This window comes from Poecilia reticulata, chromosome 14 (assembly GCF_904066995.2).
Source record: "Poecilia reticulata chromosome 14, P_reticulata-male-v2, whole genome shotgun sequence".
Lineage (NCBI taxonomy): Eukaryota > Metazoa > Chordata > Actinopteri > Cyprinodontiformes > Poeciliidae > Poecilia > Poecilia reticulata.
In genome coordinates, this window is record NC_088843.1 from 13,102,435 (window position 1) to 13,125,208 (window position 22,774).

At 38.3% G+C, this 22,774-nt stretch overlaps 1 protein-coding gene across 10 annotated transcripts in view; it reads left to right on the forward strand.

The window, feature by feature from the left end:
* Window positions 1-22,774, forward strand: part of LOC103475883 (unconventional myosin-XVIIIa-like) — a 120,552-nt gene that overhangs the window by 7,161 nt on the left and 90,617 nt on the right. For 3 of the 10 annotated variants that reach the window (XM_081615571.1, XM_081615566.1, XM_081615568.1), the window contains exons 1-19: window positions 1,018-1,599; window positions 2,245-2,312; window positions 2,435-2,458; window positions 3,610-4,389; window positions 6,526-6,603; window positions 6,786-6,857; window positions 8,477-8,503; window positions 10,630-10,689; window positions 12,742-12,829; window positions 13,192-13,298; window positions 13,390-13,566; window positions 13,727-13,937; window positions 14,035-14,177; window positions 14,440-14,540; window positions 15,298-15,361; window positions 15,453-15,597; window positions 18,767-18,937; window positions 19,767-19,857; window positions 21,864-22,056. In XM_081615571.1, the coding sequence (XP_081471697.1) occupies window positions 2,274-2,312; window positions 2,435-2,458; window positions 3,610-4,389; window positions 6,526-6,603; window positions 6,786-6,857; window positions 8,477-8,503; window positions 10,630-10,689; window positions 12,742-12,829; window positions 13,192-13,298; window positions 13,390-13,566; window positions 13,727-13,937; window positions 14,035-14,177; window positions 14,440-14,540; window positions 15,298-15,361; window positions 15,453-15,597; window positions 18,767-18,937; window positions 19,767-19,857; window positions 21,864-22,056 (2,571 nt within the window). In that variant the 5' untranslated portion in view covers window positions 1,018-1,599; window positions 2,245-2,273. Of the gene's footprint in view, window positions 1-1,017; window positions 1,600-2,244; window positions 2,313-2,434; window positions 2,459-3,609; window positions 4,390-6,525; window positions 6,604-6,785; window positions 6,858-8,476; window positions 8,504-10,629; window positions 10,690-12,741; window positions 12,830-13,191; window positions 13,299-13,389; window positions 13,567-13,726; window positions 13,938-14,034; window positions 14,178-14,439; window positions 14,541-15,297; window positions 15,362-15,452; window positions 15,598-18,766; window positions 18,938-19,766; window positions 19,858-21,863; window positions 22,057-22,774 lie in introns of those variants that run through there. The other 7 variants (XM_081615572.1, XM_008427827.3, XM_081615570.1 and 4 more) reach the window with 6 other exon arrangements.

The following is a 22,774-nucleotide window of genomic DNA, read 5'->3' on the forward strand; positions in this document are numbered from 1 at the left end:
AGCTGTCTATTATCCTGAGCTACTATATGGTAATGATGAAGGGGAACCACTCCTTTTTGGCAATAAGAGCCCTGCAGCACAACCCGTTGTGTAGATAACTGTCAGTTGAGGCTTCCGTTGGCTCAGCACTATTTTACTGCTGCGACTCACCATGCTGGTACATGCTTCTGTACTTTATCCCTGAGACATTAACCTTGCATACAAGAAAAGTGTAAAGTCTGCTGTTAGTCTTCACTTTATGTTACAGTTCATGAGCCAGGTAACTAAATTCAAAGTACGGAAGGGCTTATCTGGGTCAGAATCAGTGGTTTCTGTGCCGTACAGTGTTTAATCTTTACTCAGTGCAAGCCATGTGTGGACAAATAGTCCACACATTGCTGCATCCCAGTAACAGACTCAGGGGGATTAGCAGTCTGTGCTAGACAGAGCAGGAATGCTGCATGTGTGACTGGATACTGCTCGCTGTTAACATTCAAATGTATGGGCTTAGCAGGAAAATTTATCCTATTTTATCTGTTTGGAGCGTTTTGCAGGAAGGCTTAATTTTTGCACATGGTTGACTGGACATTTGCATTTAAATGTAACGCCAGATGCCTTTGCTTTTATCATGTCTAAAATGCACTTGATTTGATCACCAGATAGCTGATGTTCAGATGTTTGTGAATAATGTGCTTGATTGGGTTGATTCATTCCTACCTAGTTCAGCCAGTTTTTGTGTTTCCTTGTCTTTGTTTCTCTTCTGCGTGCCAAGCTGACATTGAGGTAAATATCCGCCTTTTAGTCATTCCTCCCTAAATGAGGAATGACCTAACTGGTTTTACAACAATGACGTTTCAGACATTTTTTTTTTTTCTTTAGAGACCGCATAGGTAGGTTTAACTTTAATGCTAATTAGTTAAATACATTACTAATAAACTTTGGGATGTCGTGTTTGGTTGTTCCTTTTCATGCAAAAAAGCAACACAGCATAGAATGTGGGTCAATAGAGTGCTAAAGCAGACCCTGCTGTGAACTGTAGGTTTATAGCTCCCTCTTGTGGTTTTAAATATCAAGTAACCAACATGTCATACAATTTAAAGATGTATTTTGGCCTTGGGTAAAATAATTTCCGCTGTTTTTTATGACTTAAAAAGCCTCTTACTGAAATATCCTCCCATTAAAGTAACCAGATATGTGTTGTTCCATTGTTTTGTTTTTGTTTATAAGAAGTTTCTGGGAGGCTTAAAAATGTTTAAGCACTGCTTGATTAGTAAGTCTTTATTTTGGATTCTTTGTCACGAGGAGGGCAACGTGGCAGTGAGATAAGGCGGTAGCAGTAGTTTTGCAAACTATTAATATCCCCTCTGTATTTCAGCAGCTGTCCCTCTTCCATCCCCCAGCCTGGCTCTTCTCACATTACTCCCCCCTGCTCTCTATCCCTAAACCCCCAGTCTCACTGTGCAGCTCGGACTATGTCCCCACCCTTGAGATCACCCTCCCTCTCGGGGCTTTGAGTGTGCATGCTCCCGTCAGATTCAGGTCTTACCCTACCTTTAGGTGTGACTGGACTGCTCCGGCGTCTGAGGCAAGATCAGAAGGTTAACCAGGCCCAGAGAGGAGGTAATGGGTTTGAACCTCTGGCAGATTGAGTGTGCTGTATGAGTGGGGTGATCTTCTCAGGGCTAACCTCTAGTACTTCCATTAGAGCTTTGATAGGGTCTCAGAATGGCCTCCTTTGCTACTCAACCTACTATTTATAGGAGTGGACGCTGATGAAAGCAGGGCCTGAGATGGTGGAGTAGTTGCTGTGTAGCTAATTCTTCCTGTGGTATCACCATGTTGTAGTTTAACTTTTGAGAAACTGCTGGAAGTTCTAAAAATCTTTAGAAATTATACACGTCTGTAATTACTATTATATACTGTTGCGGTTTTTGTACTGTTGGAAACATCTTTTGTGTCGTTTCCTCTGTCATGGATTACCCAATTTGTTCTATTCTTTTTAATAGAACAAATCTAATATATGATACATTTACTGCATTGACATAATTTCATCATTTTATTCATGTTTTTTTTTTATTCTCAGTGCTTTACAGTCTCTCTGATCTTTTGCCGAATAACCCGTTGTGCTGAAATAAAGTCTACAGTATTCCATGGCTTATCCCTGAACTTTATTTCTTTTTCATTTTAGCCACAACCTTCATCCCTTCTTCTCTGGCTGACTCCCATTTTCTCCCTCATTCCATTATTTTGTTCTCCATATTCCAGTGTAAATCCATGACTTCTGGCCTGTCACCATGGCGTACAGATCACGCTTCTCCTTCTGGGAGCAAAAGGTGTTTCACCTCTGCATCATGTTAATTGTTGCCTGTACATAAATATTAATTCTGATGTGTAGAGTGTTGGTTTGCATAGTGTGATCATTCTGTTTTATGTTTGGCTATGTCTTTTTATATAGGCTAAAGTTGAGAACAAAGCAGAAGTAAGTTGTCTTTCAGATGCATGTGTTGCCAGCACGTATTCATTTAATGTCTGCTTGGTTAAATATAACAATGAGCTATATTGAAATAATTTGGAGTGGTTTTGAGAGTTTAGCTTTTCATTTGAATGTTTAATGCAGTTTCTTGTTAAAACATTGTTTTTGTTGACAGAACTGATAATGGCATGTTTGTTTGTGAGAGGTTTTACACCTTTAAAAAAATTATCCAAACAATCTGACAAAAAAGGGGGTAATTTAATTGCTAAAGTTCTAATGTCACATGTTTTGGTGAAATAAATTGTTTCTCTAATGGATGGAACATTTAGATGCACTGATTAGTATTTTGTGCTCAATTTCTGATGAATACTTTTGCCAAAACCTTGTCTGGTTCTGATTTCAGTTGAGTAAAATATTGTAAGCAATTACATTCTTTGTTCTGCTTTGTGGAAAAAATGTCAAAATAATATCTCCTAACACTAATCCTAAAATAAAATAAAACATTAATCTTCACTGATGCTGAAGCTGGTTGAGCCTTCCTAGTCATTAAGAACTACAAGATCGAAGAGTGTTGTCAGTATGTTGGCATAGTAGTGTTCAGATAAGATGTGATTACTGATCAGAAAAAAATTTACATTTTTAGTTTCTGACCAGCCAATCACCATTTAGAGCCAGTCAAGTTTTAAATCCAACACCAACCAATTTCTTAGTGCACCTCTATTAATTCCTTAAATGCAAAGCATGAACAATCAATTAAGGATTATATTAGAGTCATTGACCCTTCACCCTAATATTTGCAAGCTGGAGCACTTTTCTTTACCGCTTTTATTAGTAAGTAGATTTTTTGGGGCTGTACTGCCACCAAGACTGTTATTCAGAAAAATTACTTCTCAATATGCATGTGCATATCAATTTAAACTTTCCCATTAACTTTTAAATTTGAAATTGTTGGGCTGTGCTGAATTCATTGGCCTGCCAGAATTACTTGACCGCAAGTTTAAAATATGCAAATTAAAGTCCAGCTTAGAGTTCCATTCAGAATAATCTCCTTGAAACTTTCTCAACTCGGAACCCGCCCCAAACTGAAAGTTTTTTTCTTCTTCCTGTGTTAAACACCAATGGAATAATCTATACCATCTTGCTCTGCTTCTGTCCAGTCTGACAGTAGTCAGCCTCAGTCAGTCACTAATCCTGTCGCTGACACAGCCAGTGGTCCACAACTGACTCCATCATCAGCTGAAGGGTCCAAAAGTAACGGTGCCATGGTGGGACCGGATACTCCTGAGCACGAGGAGAGCACTGGTGGTAAAAAGGTGATACGAGTTGTGAGGAGAGTTGTCAGGCGAGTGGTGCCTGCTGGTACAGAAGAGCAGAGTCAGCCCACAGCGTCAAATACGACTCTAACAAAACCTAAGGCTGCTGGAGAGGACAAGGATGACATATCTGTGGGACTGGCCAGTTTGATGGGCAGAGTTCGAACCAAGGAGCACCGACTTCGCACCCGCACTCTGGACCGCAAAGAGGATACAAAAGAGGAAGTGAAGCAGCAAGAAGAAGAGGAGGAGAAAGAGAAGGCAGAAGAAGAGGAGGTAAAATCATCAGTGGAAAAACAAGAAGAAGTCTCATCTGTTGCACCAACTGCAGCTCCAAACCCAGTGCCACCAAAGGCAAACCCCCTCACCCCTCCACCAGGTTTTTTACCCCCTCCAAAACCAAATTCTTTGGTGCCACCTGCTGGTTTCATTCCTGCACCCAAACAGAATCCATTGACTCCACCACCTGGTTTTATCCCTGCCAAACTGACCAGCCTAGCACCTCCCAAACAAAATCTTTTGATGCGACCTCCAGGGTTCATTCCTGTTCCAAAGACGGATCCTCTGGCTCCTCCTGCGGGCTTCATCCCAAAGCCTCGTCTGTTTGGTATAAAGAAACCAGAGGTATTGAGTTAACATGTGCATGCTTGCCTTTTTCTCTGTGTGTAGCATGCCTTTTAATAATGACACACAAGGAAATCATCACGTAGATACAACATACAACGTCCTCCAACATCAACTTGAACAGAATTGTAATGTTTTATTTCTCATATGGAATTAGTTTGTGTAATCTTTACTGTTAGCAAAATCACTTTCACAAGATAGTCTTTACTTCATAAAAACACTTGGTATAACAAAGATACCCGGAGTGATTAGAAGCAGAGGGCATGCACAAGCTCATGATGAGGCTTCATCAGTGTGTACTCATTTCCTGCACTCTGGTTGTCTGGACAGTTCAAACTGTCTGCGAGCACTGAGCTGTGACTCATTACCATCACTTTCTGCCAGAATAGATATAGGGCTTTGTTCTGTCTGCCATAGACAGGTAAGTAATGCCTTTAAATATTTCTTAAGGCACATTTTTAAATAATAAAAACAAAAACACTAGTGGGGTTCTCTGAAGTAATTAGTTGCTTTTGTCATACATTTTATATTACCTTTTGAGAACCAGAAACAATGCATTTTGTACATTGTTCAGGCTTATGGGTAAATAATTTTAGTTTAGTTCAATCATTTATTAGTTTCATTTTTGACATAATTTGCATTGCCATAGATGTCCATGAAATGTGGAGTACAATGAATAATTGGCCCACAAGGCCAGACTCCAAGTAAGTTACCCCAGAAATGTGCCATCTTAGTAAGATACCGGTAAATGGTGTTACATAGGAGCAGCATTACCAAGGCTTAAATTGTTATTTCAAGGCTTATTCTGCTCTTTAGGAGAACCACTTCAGTGTCTAGCAATAGCACATCTTATGGAAATGGACAGCTCATTATTTTCTTTTGCCGACAGCTGTAGTGAGGATGATGTGATCGGATGTGACAATGAGCATTGTCCATATTTGTGGTTGCATTTTAAGAGCACAAAGTTGACCCGTGCCTCAAAGCTATTTCTATTGAGCCAGAAATGCATCAACATTTTATATATGTTTTAGCAATCTGTTTAATACACTATTGACTGACTAACAACGTCATAGTTTTGGATATTTATTTAGAAACATTTGAAAATATGCTTACTGGTAAGACACATTCTCTGGATTGACATATCATGATTCTCTGTCTGCATTGGGGCAAGTATTAATGTTTGGTGCAGAAGTGATAATGGTGTAGGTTGCAGCGAACGGTAGCTTATAAGGTGTCTGATATAATCTTGTCGGCAGACAGAAGCAGATATGGGGCAAAACTGAATATACCTCTTTATGTGCTAAAACTGTGTACAAGTGTGTTCCATTGAAGTAATGTCAGTGGGAAACCTGTATAAATTTTGTTTGTTTGTTTTGAGAACCATTCATTTCCATAATGCACTTCAATCAATTGTATCAAAAAACTTTGTAGAATCAACAAAGTTACAGAGAGTTTACTAAGTCTTAAGTCAAATTCACATCTTTTTAAGAGATTCCTCTTGCTGAATACTGGGTGTTACAGTGGCCAGTAGATATGCAAAGTGTTGATTCAGTTTAGAAGGCTTTATTTACAATAGATCTCTTTATTTTTATATCCAACATTATCCTTAAATTGCTTTAATTCTTAAAGTTTTGGTAAATTCTTATTTTTTAAGAAGGGTCATTACAGGCGCATAAATAGAAAAAATAAAAATGCGTTCGTTTCCGCAGCTCTTGTCCCTTTATGACTTCTTAAGAACTAATTTCGATTAACTCCGCTCTGGTTCCTTGGGAAGAACATCCTGCATGTTCAGCTAAGGCTTGTTTAAATTTTTTAAAATTACCCTCAAGAAATTAGCAGCAAATTGTTGTTGATACAAAACAGATAAAAGCTGTGAACCATTTTATTCCTTAACTGCACCTCCTAATGAAACAATTTTCTTTAACAGCCATGTTCATTTCCTGATTGAATCAACTGGAACACCAAATTGCATGGGAGTAGCAGTAGTTGATGGTAGCTGTTTTAGACTAAGGTTAAAATAGAATGCAGCCTAAAACATAATTGCCAACTGTACTGCCATTGCCTCATCTTAATGTCATCTCTGTGTGCGCATGTTTTTCTCTGTGTGTTTGTGAATATTTGCATAAATGATGTAAGGTAAAGGAGATGTCTTGCTCCCCTGCGATGCCCAACGGTAAACCATCCCCTGCTGCACAGGAGAATTCTGCTGCAAAGGTACACATTACAGTGTGTGCTTTTCACATTTAAAAGTACTACATATTTTTCTTTTTCACCATATTCTTCTATTTACTATCAGTTATCAGTTTTTCTTCCAGCAGACAGTTACACAGGTTTCTTTTGGTCCATTAACCTTACCTTCTGGCTATGGATTTGCAATTGTTGCTGCTCGATTTTAGGCTCCTGAGCTGATTCCGTCTGAGGAAGACCACAAGCGTGTCAGGAAGATCTTCACGCTAGACGGCAATAATGTAACTTATCTCTGCCCTGTTGCTGGTCTTTATTCGGCATGCTTGGTCGGGGCTTTTCTGACTACTAGCTTGACTCCGCTGCTTGCTTATCCAGATGGAAGGCAATTTTTCTGACAAGCTTTCAGATTCTGGAGTTACTCTGTCAAAGGACACAAGTCATATAAGGTTCCTATTACTGAATCCTGACACCAAAAATATGAATCTATAATTTTTGCCAATTTTGGATCACACAGTTACAGTTAGAAGTTTACATGCGCATGTCACAGGCATCGATATCAGATAAATTTGGACATTTCAAATATTTGGTACAATATTCATGCTGCAGAGAGGGGCTGTTGTAAGTTGTAACACAGAGGCCAAATTATTGCCATATAAGATGTTTGGGGTGGCTATTAGTTTTGGTCTTGTCATTTCTTTGGTTTTCTTCTTGCAGTTAAGCACATCAATACAATGTACTTGTCAAACTTTGTATAGATTTTGTCTCTTTTTTTTTGTGGAAAGCAATATAATGGTGATTTGCACAATTCTTCACAGCTGTGAGTTTTCTAAAATAAAATTGACAGTGGGGGAGCACAGGAGTTGTTGTGTGGTATTGACATCAGCACTATGCAAAAATAACTTGGCTTGGAAGTCTATGTACCGTTCTTTTGGGAACAGTAATGGCGAATTACTGGCCTGTTAGATGAGCCAGTGCTCATCTAACACTGAAGCATTGGCTTGTTCGATGAGCCAGTGCCTCAAATTTAAATATATATCCCTCACCTCTTCTTCTCGGAAATTATTTCTAATTATTGTTTACGGTTTGAAATCCTGTTTCTTGTTGGTCACACACCATACCTACATCACTTTCCCGACCCTCAAAGCTTTCCTTGGGGTCAACACTGTAGCAACCGTCAAACGTGATGGTCACAGTATCAATTCAGTTTGCACCAGACTGACAACAGGCTTGTCAGTATTACCTGAATGCTATTGCTTTCAAGAGGTGTGTCTGTGGCACAACACCAAGTAGTTTAAATGAACATTACCATTTCTGAGTAGAAATAAATACGGACCTGCAATTAAACCAAAATTTGTATTGATGATCCTAAAAAAGTATGTGGTTTCTCTCAATAATAAATTCAAGTTTGTTCACCAAAGTCTTGATTTTAAAAATCAGTGACTTGTGATCAACCAGCTATGGAAAACAAACTGTTAAATGCATTATTAAACACCCCAAGTTTTTAGTATTCATGCCCATGATGATTGTATGAATCTTCTGACTACTAAACATAAATGCTTTCTAGATTTACGGTTTAATAACTACATAAAATGGGAGGAAATGAGAGTGGTTCTGATAATCTTTGGATCGTTATTTGTTGGTCATTCTTTTGTAACATCTCTTATATCAAATGTATTGTATTATGTATTTTTGTGAAGTAGCTACACTATGCTGATTTAACTATTTTGCCACTTCTGGATGTTATGGCCATGAACTGCGATCAGTTATATGTGTGTTTAAAGTGCAAAGAGCCCTTTCTGCTCATCATTTCTTCTTTCTTTGACATCCAAAAGTCTGATTTTTCTTTTGTTTTTTTGTGGATCCTGCCTTGCTCCTTTATGTTTGCTCTCTGCATGGTTAGAGGCCCAGAGGCCAGAGAGTTTCTCAGGTATGGCTGGTTTTACTGTGGACTCTGTTCACTCCTTAGGGCATTGAGTGCTGGAGTCAAAGCATGTTTTCCTCCACTGACCCCTCTGTGGCCTATGTTTCCCTGCCTGCCTGCTGATCTTTGACTTCCTGCTGTGTTCTTGGTTTGTGCAGAGGCTTGAAAAGTACTAATATGACATAAACCAATGGGAGAGAGGAGGGGCAGTTGGAATTCTCCTGTCTAGGATTCTTGACCAAGTTTAAGAAAGTGTCATCAAGGTTATATTTACATCGGTTCATATTGCATTGTGTACAGTCTTTGAATGCACATGTGCATTAAGTATTTCCAGTATTAAGCTGGAAATGGCACAGTCTTATTTAATCAGAGTAGTGTGTGAGATAAAGGTTATTTTCAGAATTAATGTAGTAATAAATCTTACAAGCAAAAAGTAAAACATAAACACACTCAATATTCATGCTTATTCATTTATTTACACTGTAAAACAATAAAATATCAGATTAAACAGGCCGTTTCAGTTTAAAGCTAAACTTTCTAGAACAGAGCTCAAAGAATTTTGTAAGTTTTTTTTTAACCCGTTTTATTTTAACTTTATTTTAACTTTTTGTGATCAAGCAGAGGCTGAAGAATCAATTCACTGTGTAATTTGCATTTTTAAAACAAATACTCGCAAAACTCTAGTTATGCAAATAAGCAAGTGCTTGCAGGCCTTAATGAGCAGCTGCACCTGGCTGATTTATGGAAAGTATTTCTTCGACACGAGAGCTGTCACTTAAAACAATAGACGAGGTTATGGACCTCCTACGATACATGAATTATACATGGTGTGTGGCAAAAGATATTTTCTCTTCCAAGCAAACTTTGTCTTCAAATCAGACGCAGTTGCAAACAAAGTAGAAATGTTTCAAAAGGAAATCACGCCACAAGATGCTACATTTTTGGTCCCTCTATAATAGGGACCTGGAAAAAGAAATTGTCCAAAACATGAGACTGTTTGTAAGAGAAGGAACTGCAAGACTAAAGAAAATAGAATTAATGTAAGAAACAACAGAAGTTGCACCAAAAATTCTCATAATCTGGGAAAAAGTCTTGATAAAATAATACATATTTTCTGAAGTTGTTAGTTCTGAAGCCTCATTGTTTAGTTGGAACATCAAATCATTCTGAGTTCCACTTGATTTAGACAAAATATTTTGCCACGGTTTTATTCTGTAATCACTTGGTGTGTGGCAAAATATATTTTCTCTTCCAAGCAAACTTTGTCTTTAAAGTTTAAAATTTTTGACTTTCTCAGTACAGTGAGTGCTTCACTGTACTGGTGCAGAAAGCCCAATGATGGAACCGATTCATTAGTGATGATACAACCAGTGTGACAGATACTCAAATAAAAGGCTTTGTAAAGATTTCTCTGATTGCTCCTTTTTTGAAAAATATTTCTCTTTAGTAACTATAATTATAAGCTTTCCAAGTATTTCTCTCCATCCCTCCCACTGTGAGTTATGAATGATGTATTTTGGAAGCACAAGCAAAATTTCGCTGTGTGCGGTAGAGCAGTTGCTCTAAAAATGGGTTTTACTTATTTAAAACAAGACAAATAATTCAGAGTAGATATTTCAGCATCTTTTGTTAGAAGTTAGCACAACTGGCTTGAAGACTTGCCAAAGGCTGTCGATATTTCCAAATCTAGCATAACCCAAAAAGAACAAACAAAAACAAAGTGACATTCTTCTTTTTAATGTCTTCATCGTATTTTTAATACTTTTGTTTGGTGAGAAAAATCAGGGTGGGTTTATTCTGACCAGCTGATATTTGATTTGGACTGTTTTAAACTGAAAATTTCCACCAGCAGATATTAACATTGAGAGTTCTGTTTTACACCCGGAGTGGCATCTCAAATTAATGCCTCTGTTGCAGATAATATTTGCTTGGCAGAATAAAACATGAGTTTGTACTTGAACACCAGCCACAGGAGTTGCTCTAATCCTAGCAGAGTTGTTTGCATTTCCCTGCATTTTTTTATTCTTTAATTACTTACAATAATCCACTATTATTTGTGCATTTGGGCCTATTTTGGTGATTCCAAATGAAAGTGACATTTACCTGTCGATTATGATCCTTCCCTTTTCCAGTCCAAGATTGTTGAGGATCCAGTGGCCATCCTTCAGGCAGCACACTTGGCTGCAACCAAGGTCTGACCATAACTACGGCTGGTTGCAGTGCTGATTGCATGATTTCTTATATTGTTTGGTTCTTGACATATTAAGCAGAAACTGTTGCAGTGTTTTGTAAAGCAGTTTTACCACCTAGAAGCCCGGGACTTCCCTAAAGCACTTTGGTAAAAAATAAAAGCATGGCATGAGGCACTCTGCACTTTACAACATGAGCACTATTCAAATGTAAGAGTGTATAATTAAATGCAAAATAAGTACACAGCTTTAATGGCAGAATAATGCAATAATGACTTTTATTGCAAGAACCCTGTGAAAAATAACGGGTTTTTTTGTCCTTGTTGGACCAGATTCTGACAAACATGATCTTTATATCTGAAGAAAGAAGCAATAAAAATATTTAAACATGTTTTATTTCATGTGGATTTCAACTGTGTGCTATATCAAACTCTAGGAGAGAGAAAAACCAAAGTGTTTTGTTTTCACTGCGTTTATTTTTATTTGATCTCCCATAGATGTTGTAGCTTTCTGTGCATGACTTTTCTCTTGACATTTTGACCTGCTTGTACTCTGTTCTCTTTCTTTTAGTCAATCAAAGCAGGGTGTTTTACTGTGTGTGATGTTCATGGTGTGAATGAAAACAAAAACTTGTCTTGGCTTCTGCCTGTGATGTCTTCAGAGGGAAGATGTAATATTAATCCTGACTGAGTTGAGTGAACACTTAGTAAACACTGAGTGCTTTAGATTTGTATTGGAAGGTAAGCTATGAAAACAGAAATGATTTTGTAGAAGGCTACTGAATAATGGATTCAGGTTGTGAAACAAAAAAACACACCAGTGCTCTCCAATCATACATGTACTTCAATAGTAGTGGAGATATACGGCTGTAGAGCATATTAATTACAGATGCATCATTAGGAATTTTGTGGTCAGTTTCCAGGGTTTGTGTTTTGCGCAACAGCAGTTTGTCTTTAACAGCTATAACATAAAAATGAAGAACATTCAAATTGTCTTCCTATCATTGGCGTACATTGGGCAAGAAGAGGTGATGTCACACTGTGTGAGAGAACAGTCGCTGTGTAATGAGATTTGATTATTTAAAAAAAAAGCAAATCTTCATAGAGTTGACATTTCAAGCTTTTTTAGCGTCTTCTAATCACTATTGGAACTTTTAAAGTAGCTGTATTTTTTTTAACTACTTCTCTATGTCTTTGCATAAGAATGAAGACCTTTCCTTGAGATATTCAAAAAGCATAAAAGACAGTTGTTTGACGCTTACGGGGATAAAGCAGAGCAACAATAGATGCTTCCACTATCAAAATCTTGAAAATAGTTTTTCTTTATAGGGGTAAAAACAAATTACCAGGGTAGAAATTTGACACAAGAGGGAGTAACTACTACACCCAAAGTAATATTTCATGGTTTTTAAGCCATTTATGTTCCAGTGCAAAAATAAAAACAAACACAACCCCTGTGGATCATTAATAGATTTTTATGAAGGAGCTTCTGCTTTACGGTGTGTTTAATGCTCGCATGAGACTCTAATACAGTGTGAAAATGGTGTGAAATCATCACAAGATTACGGCAGCAGAGTTAATGTCAGTATTACCTCCTCAGTTTTATCTTCAAGTTCTACAGAGGCTTTCAATGAAGAATATATTTGATAGAGGTGTGGTTGAACCAGGGCAGCATCTAAAATGTGCAGGACAATGGTTCTTAAAGACGCACCTTGTGCTGTAAAACAACACTGTGCCTTCTTGCTGGTTCTGAAGGTCAACATTAAAAACCCACAGACATGCTCTAGTATATCACAGAAATTACAGCAACCTTTTAAATAGATTCTAACATCTCTGTCCTGACTCTGAATGTATGTGAAAGTAGCATACTGTTGATAAAAGTGCCTACATTTTAGTCTTCTTCACTCAGTAAATAACGTCCGCACCAAAGTGTGTTCCAAAATATAAAAAAAGTTCAATTCATTAATTAATTTTAAAAAATATGTATTTTGACATTTGTAATGTCTGAACATTGTCTGTAAACAGACATCTCCTTCTGATTGTTTTGCTTTGGCAGGTGAAGACAGAGGAACAGTTGAAGGCAGAAAAGGCCTGGTACGACACGGAAAAAGTATGGCTTGTTCACAAGGATGGATTTTCTCTGGGTTTGTATTATTATATTTTTTTTTTTTTAAATCTGCATTTGTTATGATGAATAGACATGTTAAACTCCCTCTCCTGCCAGTGTCGGCATGTGGTGACATTTGATTGCAAAAAGTACAGATGTGGGCGTTTTGAAGCACATAAAATGCTTTTAGAAACGTTGCTGTTAATTTGACGGCTCTTGTTTACCTCAGACCGAATGTATTTCCCATTTGTAGTGTTCTCAAAATGACATGCGTGTTATGCTTTATTGAATCTCATGCATTATTAAAATATATGCAACTGCCCTAAGCCATGTGGCATGAAAGAGAAGGTCCAGATCAGATGTCACATTCAATGAATTTCCTAATTTGTGGTAATGCAGCCACTCTCTTGAAGACGGAGGCAGGCAGCCTGCCAGAGGGGAAGGTAAAAATCCGCCTGGAGAGTGATGGATCTTTATTGGAGGTGGATGAAGATGATGTAGAGAAGGTACTTAATCATCACATCAACTCTTAACCTCATCCATAATCGAACGCTCTCGGTGAGTGTGTGTGTGACCGCCTCTGCCTTTGAACTCTAGGCAAACCCGCCGCTGTTTGACCGAGTGGAGGACTTGGCCTCTCTGCAATATTTGAACGAGTCGAGCGTGATGCACTCACTGCGGCAGCGTTACGGCAGCAACCTCCTGCACTCCCACGCTGGGCCCAACATGGTGGTCATTAACCCAATTAGTGCCCCCTCTATGTATTCTGAGAAGGTAGGCAGCAGTGTTTTTTATTTTTTTATTTATTTTTTTAAATGCATGCATGTATTCTGAATTGGGTTGAAATGGATGCGCTGAGAGTGAAACATGCCCAATGATGTGAGCTAATGTGTAGATAAGTCCTATTTCTGTTCTCATCTTCCTTCCTGTCCAGGTCATGCAGATGTTCAAAGGCTGCAGAAAAGAAGACACGGCCCCCCACATTTACAGTATGGCACAGGCTGCCTATAGGAGCCTCCTTACAACTCGTCAGGATCAATCCATTGTCTTGCTTGGCAAGAGTGGAAGTGGCAAGACCACCAACTGTCAGCACATCATCCAGTACCTGGTTACCATCGCTGGAAGCACCAACAAATCATTCTCCAGTAAGCTGGAAGGGATGCATTTAAATTATGCTTTATTTGTCAGCTATTTGTTTTTAAGCTCTTCCAGTTAACAGCACTTCAATTTGGTTCATTGTAGCAGAAAAATGGCAGGCAGTCTATTCAGTTTTGGAGGCTTTTGGGAACGCTTCAACTTCCCTTAATGGGAATGCAAGTCGCTTCTCCCACATCGTTTCCCTGGATTTCGACCAGGCAGGCCTGGTGACATCAGCCTCTGTCCAGGTACACACAAACACACTAGAAGAAAAAACAGACCAATTTTTGTGTTTTTTTTTCCTTTTTGTATTCTCCTTGCTTAATTCATTGTGGTTGTAGATGTCTCTTTGGTTTTTGCACTAATTGCAAAATAGATGCATTAATCAAAAACTTTCCTGATACTTCACTGCAACCAAACTCCATTCAGATCTATAATTAGGTGCTATATGTGTACAAAGAATTGATTTTTAGATAATTTTGTCAACTTGGTTTTATTGTGACTTCACAGACGATGCTTTTAGAGAAAATGAGGGTGACGAGGAGACCAGAAGGGGAGTCCACTTTCAACGTGTTTTACTACTTGATGGCTGGAGTAGATAGCGCTCTTAGGTCAGTATTGATGCTATTTAGCCAATTAAAATAACAAGACAGCTCTGTTCTGTATTGAATTAGTGACACACAAATAGTGCCTTGCAGAACTATTTATACCTTTTGAGCTTTTTCCACATTTTTATAAATTTGAACCACAAACTGCCACGTTGCTTTGCTGATTTTTTTTTTTGTTACAGACCAACACAAAGGAGTATTTAGCTGTAAACAAAAGATAACATGGTTTTTAAAAAATAATAATAAAAGGAAAGTTGCCGGCTTTAATACATGATTAGGTTATAAAACAATTTCTGCATGCTTTGAACATCTCACAGAGGAATATTCCAATAATAATCTAAAAATGGAAATAGCATGGAACTGACAAACATACCAAGATATTCCACCTTACATGCAAAACCCTATTTGAAGTGGAAAACAAAAAAGGGATATAACACTGAATGTGGCAGAACCATTGTCATTCAGTGGGGAAGCTTTTGGAGGGGACATAGCCAAATGTCCTTTTAAAAAATATTGACCACTACTTTGTAAATATAAATGTCTGTATGAAAGCTAAGTATCATTTACCTTCCATTTTAAAAAATTATGCACTGGTTTGTGTTTGTCCATCTAATCCCCCAAATAACGTATCCAAGGTTTTGTTTAGAATGGGACAAAATGTGAAAAAGTGGGAGGGTTTGAATACTTTTGCAGGGCTCTGCATGGTGTGTTTCAATAATATTCTGTCAGCTGTCATTTCCTTATCTTTTTTCCCCATCAGAACGGAGCTGCACCTCAACCACTTTGCTGACAACAATGCATTCGGAATCACGTCGCAGAATAAGGTAAATGCTGCCCCGCGAGCGGAGATTGGCCTTTGAAGATATTACTTTGACCTCTTATAAAGCCGAAGTAATCTTTATAAAAATCTGTTAGGCAGAGGATAAGCAGCGGGCCTCTCAGCAGTTTTCCAAACTGCAAGTAGCCCTGAAGGTCCTTGGGATCAGCGCGGATGAGCAGCGGGCCCTCTGGCTGGTTCTTGGGGCCATCTATCATCTCGGAGCAGCTGGAGCTACCAAGAGTAAGATTTATTTACATCAAACAAGAAAAAAAAAAAAAGGAAAAACATTTCTCCCCTTCATAGTGGCATCAATACTAGTGGTAATAATGATAATCATAGCAGTGTGTGAACAATTAAAAATCTTTGTGAGTTTGTAAAACACCCCCCCCCCCCTCCAAATCCCTTCCACCATTTGCTATTTTTTCAGCAGCTTTTTACTTGATGTGTCAATGTTGAGGCTGCATTTTGAAACCATCACTTGTGTGATGCAAGAAAGATGTAACCGAGGCAGCTGAATGATGCATTTACACTTAGAAAGAGATGTTGCACAGTGCACAGATCATTACACTGTGCTTCACCAATCTGCAGCCCTAAATGAAATATCACATTGTTGGGGAAATGCATGCCTTACAACTAATACTACTTGCATATGAAAAGGTGAAGAAATAATTGAATATCTACACTAGTTAGGGTTATGGCTGCTGTGTGAATGTTATGCTGGTTTTTTGTTGTTGTTGTTTTTGACTGTTTCAAGTGTTTTCCCCCTGGTGTTCAGTGCTTATACAGTTTGCAACAATAAATGGAATGGCAGAGAAACTGTTCAAAACATTAGCAATTCATGTTGCAACTGATTAGGTTATATCTTTCAGAAATAGTGGAAGCAGATGTTAACATAAACATTAGAATGGATATTACAGCATTCACTGTAATGCTCTACTTGATCTTGATTACAGAAAAACTGTTAGACTTTGTTTTGGGTTGACTTCAATCTCATCGAGATGGAAAAGGGAGGAAAAAAGAAAGGAAGAAAATGTGAACGGGGAGATGGAGAGGTAAAGATAGAGGAGAGGGAGAAAGTTTAAGAGAATATAAGAAAATGCACTAATAATCTGCTTCTCCAAATTCCTAGTTCTTTTTCTTTGTTGAAAGAGAAAAGTACAAAATATCTTCAGCCTAATCTATTCTGAACACCTTGTCCTGTATTGCCTACGTGGCTTTTGGTAAGCGTTAAAAAATACTTCAATAATGGTTTTCTTCTTCCTGACTAACCCTTTTCAGGTTTTTTACTTGGAATGCACAATTATGAACTATTTTGTATTTGTCTGTCACACAATCTTAGTAAAATACATGGTTGTAGCATGACAAAAAGAAATCCAATTTTGATATTTTTTACATTTTTGTCCTCTGCATCACATCCTCATAGGGTCTTAGAAAAGGAATACAATTACCATATCCAAACTAAGTCTTCAAGATTTGATCTTACAAAATATGTTTTTTTATGAGTGTCACTAAAATGCACTGAACATAACACAAGTCACAAAGACTGCACTGTAGCAGGATGCATGGGGTGAAGCATCTTGTGTTTTTTGAAACATTTCTTCACCCTTCATTACGTCTGCACAGTTGCTTATGCAGACTAACTCGCCCAATTAGTGTCAGTGATCCCCTCCAGCTGGCTACCAATCTTTCTGATGGCGCTATAACATCATTAGGAACTAATTTTAAAACCTTCCCAGCACTGGATATTGTCTGTGAATGCAGAATCAAACTAATGTTCTTATGATCGGCATGACATTTCAATTTGGGAAGGTTTTCGTCAGAGCTATTCTTCTTAATAAGGTGTGCTGTATGGTGATAAAGTTCTCGAACCATAGATGCAACACAGCGATAACAGTTTGACTTGTATACATTCAAAAGTTATGTTTATTCATTAGAATATTCTGCACTTCTGAAAACATGTTTGTTGCCTCGGCTGACTGCTCCAGAGTACTTCTAAAATCAGTTTTTCAGCAGTGTAATCTCATTTTGTAACACAAGAGGGCAGCAATGATCTCTGTTTACCCATAGCTACGTCAAGGAGCCATGTAAAAGGAGCTTGCTTTTGTGTTTACTGTACTGTCAATCCATTTATCTGACAAGTGTTAATTGGAAAAGGTTTACTCCATAATTGCTGTTGTTGAAGCAGATATGTACAGATGGATTTATTTCATCTTTAAAAACCTTTCCCCTCCATACCTGTTTTGACCCTGTAAAATAAGGCTACAATGACAAAACCAGCTTCTTCTTCTTTTCTTGATGTCTTAAATAATTCCCGATTGAGCCGCCTATCATTCAAAGCAAATATTTAAAAGTCTTTGCTTGACTCAACAAACGTTCTGCTACACATTAGGAGACACACGCAAGTGTTCTGTCGCAGTGATGAAACCGATAGAGCCCACTGTTTTTTTTTCTGTGTGTAATCCCCAAAGTTATTCTCTGTCAAAAGACTTAGAAGATACCAGTTCATGGTGGATTATAACTGCAGTTTTTTACTGCTGTGTTTGGATGTCATCATTATTTTTAATAGATTAAAGAGACGCCTGTGTCTCCCAAATGAAGTTCCCAGTCAAGTAAATAAATTGTTCTTCACTAATTGCGTTTATTCCCATGGTGGAGTTCTCTCTCTCTCTCTTTTTTTTTTGTAAACTTGTAGATGAGCAAGGTTATATTTTCTTTTCAGTAATGGTTCAGACATGTTTTTTCTTTTGTTTTTTTTAACAGTTTGTCATCAGCTCTGCCTGCAGTGCCTTGCAAAAGTATTAACTCACCTTGAACTTTTTCTGATTTCATCCTGAACAGCTACGCGTAGCTTTCAATTTTCTTTACAAGTAAAAATCTGAAAAATGTGTCATGCATTGTCCCACTCCCGTCCCACCAGAGTGCCTCTAGCTAGTGACAAACTGAAAATGGACTTTCTATCAACAGTGGCTATTTTATCACCACTCCTCCATGTTAGTCATATCTCACCTGAGGTTTGAATCTCTGCAGCTCCTCCAGAGTGTTATTGGCTGCTTCTCTGATTAGCACTCTCCTTGCCAGGCTTGTCAGTTTAGGTTTTTGATGGTTATTGGTAGGCTCACAGTTTTGTCGTTCTCTTTTAACTTTCAGATGATGGATTTTCAGTTGATAAAATTTTGCGTAGTTACTTGCAACATTGTGTTGCTCTATCACATAAAATCTCAATAAAAGAGGTTGAAGTTTGTAGCTGTAAGATGACAAAATGTTAAAGTTTAAAGGGGCATGGATACTTTCGCAAAGTATTGGTGGGCAGAAGCATAACCCTGGCCCTCTAAAAGATGTGATTGTCACAGATGTTGCCTGGAACTTGCTGGCAGAAGGTCTAATGGAGGTTTTTATACACATGTCTCAGCTGGCAGGAAACAATTTGCACGTCACGAGTGGGCCCAGAAGGCAGCCTACCTGCTGGGCTGCACCCTGGAGGAGCTTTCCTCCTCCATCTTCAAGCATCAGACCAAGGGCACCCTGCCCAGAACCGGCGCCATCCGCCAGGCTTCCGAGGAAAATGGCACAGCAGATGCAGGTACTCAGCAGAATATATTTTCCTGTATACTCTTTTCATTCCCCTGCTTCTCTTTGTCACTCTCTGTCTACTCCTTCACACGCGCGCACGCTCCCACGCATATGTGCCTGCTCATCACCTAAGGGAAATTGCATGCATGGGAGAAAAAAGTAAAGCTTATCTTAGTAATGAATACTACACGTCCACATTGGCTATTGACAGATGAGTGCACACACTATGTTGGGACAAGCAATTTTGGATCCCCTTTTCATTCTTCGTCCTTGAAATTATAATTGCGTTGCATTGATTTTTGTCACGTGCAGGTGCCCTGACTTTCCATCAACAGACTTTGAAGGGCACTGGGATACAGTTAAAAGTCCATCACAGCAGGGATTGACAGAAATGACCTCAGTCTCACCTTCACTCTCCCCCCCAAGTCGCACATAGACCTAGTGTCCAGTTTGTGTGTGCGTGCACACATGAAAACGTCCCCCTACTAAACATAAAGTCACTATTCTGTTTGATAATGGAATGAATTAAGTGAGCCTAACAGGTGGCCACTGCCGCTAGGCACAAACATGAGTTAGCGCTGTTAGATGTGACCGGTTCCAAAGCACCTGAGTCCAAAATGTCAATGCTTCACAAAGACAATTTTAAACCCAGCTTGGATACTTAAGCCTCTGGGTATAAAATGCTCAAACGTGGCACCATTGACCCTTCCTCATCGGAGCAAATGTCCGACTGTAATTTATTTCCTCTATTCTTCAGTTAGATCTTTGTGTTGCCTCATTGTTAAGATATTAAAAATTGTAAATAACAGATATGTTCTGTCTGACTTCTTCCATATCAGGATCCAAATCCACAGCAATGGAGTGTTTGGAGGCAATGGCATCAGGGCTTTACTCTGAAGTCTTTGCTGTCGTCGTATCTTTGATAAATCGGTTAGTATTGGGGCAAACTGACATATCTTGGGTTGCATTAATACGGTTTTACCATGCATTTTTAAAAACAGTTCCAGCCACATTTTCCTCTGAAGTTTTAAAAGCCTTGGAATAAATTCCTAATTTATAGCAAAAGCATGATTTTATGTGTTGGAAAAGTACTATGTTCATGCTAAACAAAAGCCTATATTGTCTTTTAAAATAAACTAAAAAGGTTTTACATTGATACTATACTTTTCAAGATGTTCAGATCTTCCAATTAGGAATCATTTACTTTTTTCCCCCCTGGAGTGAAAATATGATTCCATTTATTTTAGTCTCCAGTACTGGCTAACCAAGACACTATATTTATTTTGAAAGCATGCACAGTGAGCAGAGAACAGTTAAAAACAAAATCTCCAAAGCTCAACAAGAAGTGTCACGTTGGTCATGTGTATGTATGATGGGCATCACGTCTCTGTAACAATCATTAGATTCAGCAAGTTGTTTTGGGATTGATGTCAGAAAATGCATTTTCCTCCTTATCATTACTATTGTAAATGTGAGTTTGCTAAATTCTGTTGGAATTCAACTGGAATTGTGTTTGGCGTCTGACAAAATTTGTCATTGTGAGAGAATTGTTAGAAAAATTATTAGAAAATATTTGAACATAATCTTAAACTGGCGATATGTAGTCATTCAGATACTCTAACCAGAGACTTTTAGTGCTTTTACGACCAAACCCGACTTATGACAAATATGAAACGGTGTCAGAATTTTTTGGGGGGAAAGAATAAATTGTGCAAAAATCAGTCTTGCTGCAAATTTCAAGGTTTCTGTTATGCTCATTATTAAGTTAATCAGTAACAAAAGTTCCACTTACGTTTGATGTGAAACAAAGAATGAATATATGGAAAAGCGTTTATATACACTCTTGAGTTAGGTGAAGAACCTGTGATGTTATGGCCTGTTTACTTTCCAAACATCACAGGAACCTTGCTAAAGTGCATAACATCACTAAATATTGGAACAGTTTAATAAAAATGTAGTTGTTTTTACTATTAAATTGAAAATGGGCCATTATTGGGTCTTTCAGAATAATGATTCTCCTTTTATGGTCAAATAAACATGCAAGACACAAAATCAACTGTATTTCTTGGAATTACCAGTTCCCAAACCTCATTCCTCCAATTATAATTTGAAGCTTAACACTGGTGATTTTGTTAAAAACTGTTACTTTATTTTATTTTATTTTATTTATTTTTTTTACTGTTTACCAAATGAATACATGGTTTTGGAGTGGCCAAGACAAAGTCAGTCTTTTCTGAAATCGGACTAAGATGCTGTGTCATAACCTTTAAGAGGCTGTCCAATGTGTCAATTCTGCAAAGAAGAGTGGACCAAAATTCCTCCACACTGACGTGAAGATTTCATTAATGTCAATCATTTAAATGTGACAAAATACAGAAAAAATCTGTAGGATTGGACTTCATAATATGTTGCTCACAGTCATGGCGATATCGGTGTGAAATATTCATTTTGCAAAAGACTGTTTGGAATACAATAGCTGTTGGCCAATATTGCAACTGGTATGAACTTGAATTTTACATGCCAATGTAATATTTAGTAAGTCAGGCAGAGTTTCATGCCACCAGATGTTCATAATGGATACAAATTACACTGCCCAAAATGTTAAAGGTCATAGAGTGATTGTAGCACTGATGAGAAAGAGAGGAAAGAAGTAAATAAGCATTTATATAGCCACTGACATCACAACATTTTTCTGATATTGGGCAGCCTTCTGTAAGGAACTAAAAAAAACCCACAACACTATAACTGATGCTATAAAACCATTTAAATTAGAAGTTGGAGCTAGAGGAAGGGAAGTGAATTATCTAAAGTAAAGATCAACTTTATGGTTCAAGGTTTGTAGAGTGAATGTAATCAGTGAAAGATATGTTATTGCTACATGTGTATGTTTTTTTTTTTATGGCTTTTCTTTTCTTCCCACCCCCTGTGTACTTAAGGGCCTTGAAATCCAGCCAGCACTCCATGTGCTCTCTGCTCATTGTGGACACACCGGGCTTTCAGAACCCCAGGCTTGCTAAGCGTGAGAGCGGCACAACCTTTGAAGACTTGTGCCACAACTACACTCAGGAACGCTTGCAGAGCCTCTTCTACCAGCGCACCTTTGTTCAGGAGCTGGAAAGATACAAAGAGGTAGAGACATGTGTGAGAGATAATGTGCTGTGCATACATACATCCCCAGTCTCCTTGTTTTGTCTTTCTCCTGCCTTCCCCCCCTGCTCTCTCTCCCCTTTTTGTCTGCCACTGTTTCTCCGATATATCAACTCCAATAGCGAATGTGTTCACACATCAGAAACGCTAGCCGTCCCACCTGTCACAAGCTGTGACAAGCCGAACTAGTTCATGTGTTAGACCTCCTCATTAGTGATGCCGGTGTTCACCTCTTCTGCCGAGATCAAAGTAAAGTCACTCACAGCTACCTATGAGAGGCACGCCCAGCTGCACAGCCGTGGCGTTTCTCCCTGATGAAAGAACCATTCTTCTTCTCTCCTCCCCTGAGCTCATTCTAGCAGAACCGTACTATAGTAACTGGCCACAGTCGTCTTCAAGTATTTATTAAAGGACAAAATACTGAAGATTTATTTTATGCCTTTACACATATATTAATCTTCTCAAGCCGTTGCACTCTTAAGTCTTCTCAGCTGACCTGATTGTGAAGTTAACCAGGAACCCCAAACAACGTTGTGTTGGATGCAGTGAATAAAAAATCTGGGGACTTCTAGCTTGTTCTGCCACCCACGTCATTCGCCTGGAAGAATAGAAAATGGGGCAGAATTAAGTATTGCATGGTAATGCTTTGCCGTCAATACAACCCGAGAATATATGGAGCTGTGAACCTGTCATCGTAAAC